At 41.1% G+C, this 11,202-nt stretch overlaps 1 protein-coding gene across 3 annotated transcripts in view; it reads right to left on the reverse strand.

The window, feature by feature from the left end:
* AKT1 (AKT serine/threonine kinase 1) overlaps positions 1-11,202 on the reverse strand; it is a 98,402-nt gene that overhangs the window by 23,360 nt on the left and 63,840 nt on the right. For all 3 annotated transcript variants that reach the window (XM_035893690.1, XM_009638120.2, XM_035893691.1), the window contains 4 exons: positions 6,945-7,056; positions 4,012-4,159; positions 1,487-1,618; positions 1,255-1,320 (listed from right to left, as the gene is read on the reverse strand). In XM_035893690.1, coding sequence (XP_035749583.1) covers positions 1,255-1,320; positions 1,487-1,618; positions 4,012-4,159; positions 6,945-7,056 — 458 coding nt within the window. The remainder of the gene's footprint in view (positions 1-1,254; positions 1,321-1,486; positions 1,619-4,011; positions 4,160-6,944; positions 7,057-11,202) is intronic.

Genomic DNA, 11,202 nt, shown 5'->3' on the forward strand with positions numbered 1-11,202 from the left:
TATATATATATATATTTGTACACACACCAGCCCCCTGGTCTCTGCCCTTCTGCCTGCAACTGCTCCCTGTTGACAGCCTGCCAGGGGATTGAGCAACGCTGTCAATATCAATTTGTGAGCAATTCACAAAAACAGACAGGACTGAGGGTGTGATGAAGCGTCACAAGGTGCCTTTGTACGGTCCTGTCACATGTATTCCTGTGTCAAGCGTAACATCAACTTGTTTGCCACAGTCTTAAGTTTCTTGGTCATAACCCAGTCTTGTAGCTGACTTCTCAAGACAGCCCTTGTGTTAGATTATTTGGGGTTATGAAAGCATTAAAAAGAAAATACTGCACATGATATCATCTACTTCATTACTAGGGGTGGCATTTTTAAACCAGTCATATTTTTGCTAAGAGAGGGAGGATCAGGTTTTAGACATGTCAACAAATGTCTACTGATTATACCCAATATTTACTTCCAGAGGCGACACTTAAAAGTCTATATATTCCAGTTAAGCTCTTGTGTACCTGGACAAAGGAAATAACTGGGATCCCACACAGGTCTCTTGGAGGGCGTAAGCGGTTGGAAACAATTTAGAGCCAACTTGTAATAAATATTAGAAACAAAATCTTGAGGTGGAACTTGGGTATCTGAACTCAGCCCAGAGAGACTGCTGGCATTGGAGGTCTAAACTAAGAGTATGGTTTGATTTTACAGTTAAGCCAATCCAAAAGGAATGCAGCGGACAAAGCACAGTCCTGCTCTTCCCTGTCCCATCCCACATGCTCCCACCACTATCCTTTGGCTGGCATTACCAGTGCTCTGATTCCATAGTGAGCTGCTTCTGGCAGCTTAAAAAAAAACAAAGAAAGCAAAATTAAAGGGTTTTTCCCTCACCCTATCTTCCTGAACTTGTTTGTCACAAGATCAGGGTGACCCTGATCTCTGCTACAAAGAGAAGACCAAGCATTTGGAGGACAAGGAAAGCAGATACTTCTCTCAGAGATAGAAAGCCATTAAATGGGTGAGCCATGAAGTCAAACCACACCCTGAAATACTGTCTTCAAGAGGTACTGAGGACCTGCTCTGCAAGAATCAGAAGACTTAAAAAAGCATTTTAATTTGTGCTTCCCAAAAATGGAAGGGTACAAAAATAGACAGCCACTCTGAAAACACAGATCTCAGATGTATTATATAAATAACAAAAATTAAGGGAAGTCTTGGTTGTCATGATGTCAAGCTACGCTCAGCAGAGGGAGGAACACTTACTGTTAAGAATGGATGCCGTGAGTTCTGTAAAACACGGTTTTCTGTCAATGTATGCGCTACTTCATCCTGAAACACAAGCAGAAGGAAATCAGCAAAGTGATTCCCCAGATCAGGGGTCCATTTCAAACGCTAACAGAGCATTTATTTACAAGTACTCAGAGAATCCTTGGTATGACCTTCCCAAAGGCTGTATCAAGGGTGAAGCACATTCCCAAGTTTCCCATCTACTCACCTTTGCTACAATAACTTCCTTCTTCAGAATTTTCATAGCATAATACCGTCCAGTTGCTTTTTCTTTAACTAAAATGACCTTTCCAAAAGTGCCTTTTCCCAGTAGTTTAAGGTATTCAAACTCATTCATGGTCTGTTAATGGTACATATAAACAAGAACTGAATTACATGAACAGCAAGTATATCATTCTCAGACTAGAATTTCTCATTCACGTGAGAATACATTGCATACGTTGCATATGTGGTTTTTTAAACCCTTTTGCTTAGTAGAGTTCAGGAGCAGAAATTATTCTTCTATAAAAATTAGTACCAGTGCACTCCCAAAGATAATCAATCAAATATATTTAGGGAAAACCATAAGCTTTCAATTAACAGAACGCTCTTTCACATGACTCAACAAATGCCACTCAACATATTATTAATCTATAGACATTTTGGACCACTTTGTCAGTGCAGACGTTCACTAAAAGGCACATGTTGCTCTGATTCTAGGGATTAAACCCATACCTTTTTCCTGATGTTCCCCACCTCCCTAGGGGACCAGATTTCTTGCACTTCATTGAACAGCACCAAAACCCACAGACAAAACTACTGCCTCACAGATTAGCTATTCACTCTTTATTTGTTTTGCCATTAGGAAAAATGTTGGGGAAAAATCAGAATCTGTTGCAGGCTGAGGATAGTCTCTGTACTGTCACATCAATGACCATTGCCAACATGGCGATAGTAAGACTTATACAGCCAAAGGCTACTGCATCCTAGGTTGGTGAAAAATTTTAGTATGCTCCTAATAGCAAAATTCCTCCATATTCTTTAATTAAGAGGAGTGTGGCCAGCAGGTCGAGGGAGGTTATCCTCCCCCTCTGCTCTGCCCTGGTGAGACTCCACCTGGAGTACTGTGTCCAGTTCTGGGCTCCCCAGTTCAAGATGAGGAACTCCTAGAGAGAGTCCAAAGGAGGGCAACAAAGATGGTGAGGGGACTGGAGCATCTCCCCTATGAAGAAAGGCTGAGAGAGCTGGGCTTGTTTAGCCTGAAGAAGAGAAGACTGAGAGGGGATCTCATCAACACATACAGATATCTTAAGGGTGGAAGTCACGAGGATGGAGCCAGACTCTTCTCAGTGGCGCCCAGCGACAGGACAAGGCGCAATGGGCATGAACTGAAGCAGAAGAGGTTTCAGTATGAGGAAGAACTTCTTTACTTTGAGGGTGACAGAGCACTGGAACAGGCTGCCCAGGGGGGTTGTGGGGTCTCCTTCTCTGGAGAAGCCTGCCTGGACGATGTCCTGTGCAACCTGCTCTAGGTGAACCTGCCTTAGCAGGAGGGTTGGACTAGATGATCTCCCAAGGTCCCTTCCAACCCTTGCCATTCTGAGACTCTGTGATTCTTCCTTAGAGCTAGCTAGGGAGACTTTCTGCTAATTGTTTATGTCAGGACCCCAACAAGAATTTTGACTACCTCACTAACATGCCCAGAGAGGGACAGTCACCTGTCACAGAGGAATGCATATATTTCACCAATGAGGTGGTTCTTGCATTTCTATGAAGAGCTGCCCAGCAAGAACAGTATCTGTTCAGGCAAGGACACGGAAGGCTCATGGCAGCTACAGTTCAAAGTGACATATAAGTAGCCACCCACACCGGTCTAAAACCACTGACATGACACAAGGCTGGCACGCATGCTTAGTGATGACACTGGTGGACGGCTTTTTTTTTTTTTTTTTCTTTTAAAAACATTTATCAGTTTTCCCAAAACTGAAACAAACATATGAAAGTAAGTGGGGATGGCAATGGTGAGGTAAGGACACAAAGAAGTGCCTTGGTACAATCCACAAACACAGTATGTGCATGGCAGAAGATTCTATTCTTTCTTACAAGAGCAGATGGGAACACTTTGGAAAATGGAAACCCAAACAGGAGACCATGAGGGGGTAGAAAGCAGTGAAGAGAGCTGAAGACAGATACCTAAAAGGGCTATGCTGGGCAAAGATCTCCTCTGGCACATACTCCTTTAATGAAAGGCCACTGCTGAGCTGGCCCCGTGCACTCAGACAGCGCTGTGCCTGATGCAAAAACCCGAGCTCTAGGAACACTATGGACAGACACCGCAGTGGCTGTCTGGGAGTTAGCCTAAACCTTCAATCCAGAGCAATTAAATCCACTGGACCCACCCTAAGTCCTGCAAATCCACTGGAGTATCTTTGCACAAGCCTGCAAGGAGTTTATGCAGTCACACAGTCCATCAGGAACTATGATTTCAGGCTCCATACCCCAGGAAAATAGGCAAACCAACTCCAGACCTGAACTGGCCTTGAAAGCCACACAGTAAGGACATCTGAACTCAGAACTCCAGCAGACCCAGGCAGGCTTTTCCTGGTACCTGCTCAGCTCAGACAATTGTTTCCTCCAGAAGCCGCATCTACAACCTGTGTAATTGTTATGGGAGCAGATATGTGTTGATGGCTATTTCTTGTCTACATTCAAGACAACCTAAAAAATATTGTTATTCCTGCTATGCTCACTTACCACTTTATGTTTTGGCTTTGTCATAGAAACTTCCATTTCTTCAGCACCTGAATTATCACTGGGAGAGCCAGATCTAAAATCCATTATCTCTTCCTCTTGTTTCTTGAGGCTGTCTGCTACTGTTTGGATGGCTTTTGTCCATTCTTCCCTGGCAAAACATAAGCAAAGACATTCGTTTTTTTAGGATTACCGTCTGCCATGGCAAGGGTCACCAAGGAATACAGAGCAACTAACGCTCTCTGATGAATCAATGCAATATACACTGAATTATGTGCATTTCCAAGCACCGTAAAAATGAAATTTTAAGAGTGCTTTTAACATACATCTTTGTTAATCGTACTAGAAACAAGAGATAGATGACTGAAGTCCTCTCAGTCTGGACATAATGTAAGGCTTTTCAGACAACAGAATTTCTAATAGGCATTCAGTCAGCAGCTCAAGATATGACCTGGTGATACAGAGATTTACATAACAAAACCAGACTTGCCAAAACCAAGAAGCAAAAGGCTCCCATGCAGCACAAAGCATTTAAACACATCATCTCCATTCCTATGGTGTACTGGAACACATATATCCAACTGCTGGGGGCACTATGCCACCTCTTCGTACACATATCCCAAATTTTAATGGCAAGGGGTGTTCTACGAGAGGTATTAAAGCCCAGGATACTTCAGTTATTCCTCAGTTGTAAAGATGATGACAGAAGTACAGCAATTCCTGTGTAAATTTTAGCAGAATGTCAGCAAAAGCAGTGACATTTTATCTTAGGCACAGGTTTTGGTTATGATAAAGTTTCCACAGCTGTTTCAGTAATGTGTGCTCTAATACCGACCCCTTCAACTCCTACGAAAACCACTTCCACTCCAGTGTCCTTTGGGAAATTTCACACCTTTGGAAACTACTGAAGTGAAAGTTCTTGGCCTTCATTTCATTTCACTGCAAATTTATTGAACATAAAGCATAAAACTCATAAGGGCTTACAGGGTTTTAGGATGGGCTTTTAGGCAAACGGGGGCTGAAGAATGTTCAGTGGACTGTGTGAATTTACCACATTTTACTATCGTTTGTATCTGTAAGGAATGGGATGTAGTGGTTTAGTTGACATTTTTTGGGCACTGGCTAAACTCTTCTGGCCAGGTAAAATACTTTGCTACTACAACAGGAACAGAAGTAGCCAATGCTGAACAACTCCAGGCACAACCTGCAGCAAAGCCATGCCATCCAAATCAATGTAAAATTTTTCACTGGTTCTATGAAATTATAAAAAAAATAATGAAAACATAATATATGAACATGTGAATTTCAGTTTGTGATGGATGGAAGAGGCAGCTCATTCCACAGAGGAAGCAAAGTCCATGGGAAAAAGTACCCAGTGCAAGATTCTAATAAAAACTGTACCAAATACACGTAAGGTCTTTCCTGCCCTGTGCATTTTTTATTTTGGATTTTGTCTGAACGTGCACTAACCAGTCCTGTCTGAGGCAGCAAGGTAATACTAAGCATTTGGAACACTCTCCCTATACTCCCAGCACAGACTACTTCATTCACCATCACAAACACATTCCTTTATTTACCAGTCATTTTTCATATTCAGAACTACTACCAAGAGAACTTTCTCTTCTGTTATTTTTATCTCTCCATCTCTCTCAAAAAACAAATGATGGTTTTAAAAGCACAGACAAAGCTAAAACCATATCTACCTTCACATCTCTTTTAAGATTTGTTACCAACTTGGTTGAGATCTAGGCCCTCCTGAAGTATGTACCTTTGATTTCTGGGAGACCAGATTTTCACCCTCAGCTTTTGTCTCAAGCGTACACAACAAAGGTGACTAACACTCCGAGCCCTGAAGTGTCACAAAGCTGACTTAACTGGCTAGTAGGGAACAAAACAAGACTGAAATATAATCTTCCCCCAAGTGGAAACTGTTATTCACTCCCGTTAGGGTCATTGACCACAGGGCTACTAAAAGAAACAAGGACCAGTTTATTTTTCTTTGCTTTTAATTTGATTTCACCTTTGTCTGATCATTGCAATGGAATGACAAGCAATAAACAGGAGCCTTCTTTAAATCAATGCATGCAAAGGCTACAAAAGAAAAAAAGAATATTAGGTAGAATTTGCTGATCTTAAAAAACATGTGCCAGTATCATATCTAAGGAGGACAAGGGTTTTAAAATACCCCTTCCCCTGGGGCATTGGTACTGGAATAATTTAAGTTCAGTTCCTGAAGAGCGAGTAAATATTTAAATACTCTGTCGTTGTAGAATAGCTGTGCTGGAAAACTGTTCTCTCAGGAGGTAGGAGATCAATTCTCCAATGATGAGAGCACAGGATGCATGCTCTTAGCTTTGTTTCCTAACAGCTGAAACAGAAATCTGCACCTGCAGCAGATAACTATCACCTTTATTATCTGATTTGCATAAAACATTAGCAATCAGCAATGATACAACTAACTTTTTTCCTTTAAAAATGAGGTGTCTAAGAAGACTTTTAACAGGTCGGTATTTTGATACAACTCAACTTTGCCTGAATTTCTATTTCACTTGTGCTCATCCTTCCACAAACTCCCAGGTTAGAAACCCTTCCATTTCACATCCCACAACACTTCCAGAGAGAAATGAACCCTGAGTTTCCAGAAATAACTACCTGTGTGCCGGCACACACCTGCACCAGTCCATTTTGGATACCCAACCTAGCAACATTTAATTTACAAATACTACTCAAAATCCACTCTCCAAAACACCCTTTAAGGTACCTTTTATAATGGAACACAGACTAAAACCGAAGCTCTCAAGAATTATTTGTCGCTTTTCAGTCTAGACGTACATCATCTAATAAGTAAGAGCTTCAGCAAAGGACTCGCTATTAATGCTGAACACTTGCATCTGCTTTTGCAAGTAGTTTATGTATTAAATATGAATGAAACATACCGCTCCTCTGGAGTCTCCACATGAAATGTTCTTTCAATTACTGTGGTCCACTGGAGGCATCTAATGATAAATGTGTTTGGTTTAGGTCGTTCTGTCTTCATCAGCTGGCACTCTACCACAATCAAGGAAGAAAGAGTCATGGTACATAAGCAGGTTTAAATAATCATTTGTCTTTATTCTTATCTAGCAAACTGTTGCGATTAATCAGCCATAGAAATCTCTGTAAGTACTTCTTTAGGAGACCTGAGACAATTTACTGTGTTGATGAAACCAATAAATAGCTTGGGAGATAGTCATCTAAGCAGCACCGAAATCAAATTCTGCTTAGACAGGCTCCACATTTGGTCTGCCTGTAGAGGTAAGTAGAAATGTGATGTGATGACACAGAAGCTGTTCAGACTCAGGTCCTACACTCCAAAGGTCATCCAGAGCACAGCAGACAGACAAAGCCAGATGATAATGCAGCAATTACAACCACTGAAACTAAAGCCAAGCCCCCACGTTCCCTCCCTTTGACTTTCCCAACATGAAACCCTGTCCTTGGCTTTCAAGGAGTTGCTAGAGAGTGTGTTTGGTCATTTTGCAGTGACCTAACGAACATTAGACTCAGCATTTCCAGTCCTCAAACACTAGAGGGAACATCAAACTGCAGAGGCACCCCCAGAAAAGACCCCCGTTCAAAACACCTTCAGGACAGCTGCCGCAGAGTCGGATGCTGTACAGGCACGCAGATAACAGCTTCCATCACTGACAGGATTTAAGCACAACCTAAAAAGGCTACAGAAGTACGGCTACATGCAAAATCATCGCTTCCTTCGTAAAAATGCTCGAGAGAGGTGAGCATTAGTTGCTTTTTTTTTAAATCACACCTACTGTTTTAAGCTTCATAGGATGTTATGAGTGTTTATCCTTCAAATTTGGGCCTGAAAATGCACCCGAGTAAGGGTACACTAGCTATACTAAAAGAGAAGATCTGAAAAACAGAAGAAAATCAATGAAATAACACTAGAAGCCAAAACACCACATTTTTCAGCTTTATATTAATAGAAGATCTAATGCTAATTAAACAGCTCCTGTTAAAGGAAAGTCAAGTTAAGAAACCATTTCCTTGCAGTTAATGAAACCACAAGCTTGCTATTATTTGGTCTTCAGGTTCTAAATCAACTTCCAAGTAGATAAAAAGGCACTATGAAGACAAGAAGGAATTTCTGCTTACTGCCAGAGCTACGAACATCCTCCACCATCAGCAGCGTGCAAGCCAAGGACAGAATCCAGCCAGAGTAACAGTGCATGTTACTAAGGCCCATACTGGTATCGTTAGGTTAATTTTATTATTGTGACAATTTAGAATGCTCAGTTTTAAATTCAAGCTCTTAATTAGCACCAAGATAAAATATTTACTGCCAATGTTTTTGGGCGCTGTATTTTTGGCAATGTATTTCATGCCCCATTTGCTACTGGAATTATAAGCTTTTCAATGAGTAACTTTGCATTTTTCATGACAAGAAAATCTAATTTTTCTTTAATAGCACACTGAGGTTATTCTGCATCCTACTAAAGCACTGCAATTAGATAAGAGAAAGTTTATTAATGAGTCATGAAAAGGTTTTAGTGTGATAAACGGCACTCCTTCATTCACTGAGATTAAAGAACTTCCACACAGGGAGGCAGCCGTGCTTGCAGGGTGTGTAGCCTTCCAGCTACCTCCATCCTCTGTCGCAGAAAGGCAGCTAAGGCCGAACACAACTGCACCAGCTGGTGCAGCCCAGTAAGCCCAGTTCTGATAAATTCAACTCAAAGAGATCTCATTCCTGCCCCTGGATCGTCCACCTTAGCTTCGCTGCTCTTTGGGTTTTTTTGTTGTTGTTTGTTCTGTCTCCCATTTTTGCCTGCCTAAAGTGATTAGATGAAGGCTGGGGTTGTCCTCTCTGAGCCCGCACAATGCAGCACTATGATAATGAATTTGGCTGAAGACTCGAAGAAGAAAATCAGGCTACCTCTAACCTCATGCAAATCCAGAGCTGTTCTCCTTTACTTATCCAGAAATGCGACATGATGAAATACACTGAGAGGTTTTGCTTACTTTTTTAAAGCAGCCTTTAAATTCACATTTAGTGCCTCAGATTAAGTATTCTGAAGTAGCAGCACAGATATTTAAATCAGCCATGAACTCTAAACTTTAACCATTTAATTTCAGCATCATAAACCACACAAGGCATTTTCTGTCATAGAAGGGGACCAATTAAACATCACCACTTTTCCCCTAAATCAGCACTGTCCATTGATATTTGTTAAGCTTGCTGATCCAGCAATCTTTAAGGCATACAGCAAGATGAATAATAGAGATTTGTAAGTTAATAACCACTATAATTCAGCTATGTCACATAGAAGTGTTTTGTTTAGTGAACAATATGCTGTCTAATTACCCTGCTCAATCATAACAGCACATATCAAGAAATACAGAAGGCTTTATTTTTAAATTGCTTTACCAAAGTGCTGTACCAGATAGGTTTCAGAAAGCTGGACGCTACCACTTAGTTCTCCCCATGTATGACAATCGCATGGATTTTATCAACAAAACGATGAAGCAGCAGGTTTTTTTCTTACTTTTAAATCCGACTCTGTGCTCTTTACTGTAGTTGGCAAGCGAGAGAAGCACCAAACTTGCCTTCTATAATCATGTACCGCAACATGCACCACCACAGCAGAGCACAGGTACAGATGCTGCGTAATATGAGGTCTGATTGATGGCATGTTTGGGGGTTCTGCTATAGAATCATAGAATCATAGAATGTTTTGGGTTGGAAGGGACCACTAGAGGTCATCGAGTCCAACCCCCCTGCAGTCAGCAGGGACACCGCCAACTAGATCAGGCTGCTCAGAGCCCCATCCAACCTGGCCTTTTGTTGTTGTTTGTTCTGTCTCCCATTTTTGCCTGCCTAAAGTGATTAGATGAAGGCTGGGGTTGTCCTCTCTGAGCCCGCACAATGCAGCACTATGATAATGAATTTGGCTGAAGACTCGAAGAAGAAAATCAGGCTACCTCTAACCTCATGCAAATCCAGAGCTGTTCTCCTTTACTTATCCAGAAATGCGACATGATGAAATACACTGAGAGGTTTTGCTTACTTTTTTAAAGCAGCCTTTAAATTCACATTTAGTGCCTCAGATTAAGTATTCTGAAGTAGCAGCACAGATATTTAAATCAGCCATGAACTCTAAACTTTAACCATTTAATTTCAGCATCATAAACCACACAAGGCATTTTCTGTCATAGAAGGGGACCAATTAAACATCACCACTTTTCCCCTAAATCAGCACTGTCCATTGATATTTGTTAAGCTTGCTGATCCAGCAATCTTTAAGGCATACAGCAAGATGAATAATAGAGATTTGTAAGTTAATAACCACTATAATTCAGCTATGTCACATAGAAGTGTTTTGTTTAGTGAACAATATGCTGTCTAATTACCCTGCTCAATCATAACAGCACATATCAAGAAATACAGAAGGCTTTATTTTTAAATTGCTTTACCAAAGTGCTGTACCAGATAGGTTTCAGAAAGCTGGACGCTACCACTTAGTTCTCCCCATGTATGACAATCGCATGGATTTTATCAACAAAACGATGAAGCAGCAGGTTTTTTTCTTACTTTTAAATCCGACTCTGTGCTCTTTACTGTAGTTGGCAAGCGAGAGAAGCACCAAACTTGCCTTCTATAATCATGTACCGCAACATGCACCACCACAGCAGAGCACAGGTACAGATGCTGCGTAATATGAGGTCTGATTGATGGCATGTTTGGGGGTTCTGCTATAAAAGCATTCCATTTCAAATATGGGCCGAGGGTTGCTTCCCCACTTTGAAGACAGTTTTTCCTGTCAAACAGGCCAACAAAAGTACTCCCCATTTGCATAGTACCCCATAAGTACCATAAACAGCAGCCTGTTAAAAATGATTTGAATTGCTCTAAAGAACCTCTTGATTCCTTCCTGGCATTTGGTCTTTTAAAGTAAGTAGGACAGAGAAATTGTTCCTAACAGGAATAGACACCAAGGCATTCAAGGCATACCATTTTGTATTTGAGAGACACTTAGTATAATCCCAGTGACTTTCTAAAATGTCACAATATTTGCTTCCCCAGCACTTAAGCTAAAAGGCAGATTACTTGCGATGAAAAGTGTCAAACTCTGCTCCCTATATAATGACATCACACTTTAAAATAATAATGTGAAAGAAGAATCCTTCCCATTCCTG

Source organism: Egretta garzetta, unplaced genomic scaffold (genome assembly GCF_000687185.1).
Source record: "Egretta garzetta isolate BGI_Z169 unplaced genomic scaffold, ASM68718v1 scaffold185, whole genome shotgun sequence".
NCBI classification, from domain to species: domain Eukaryota; kingdom Metazoa; phylum Chordata; class Aves; order Pelecaniformes; family Ardeidae; genus Egretta; species Egretta garzetta.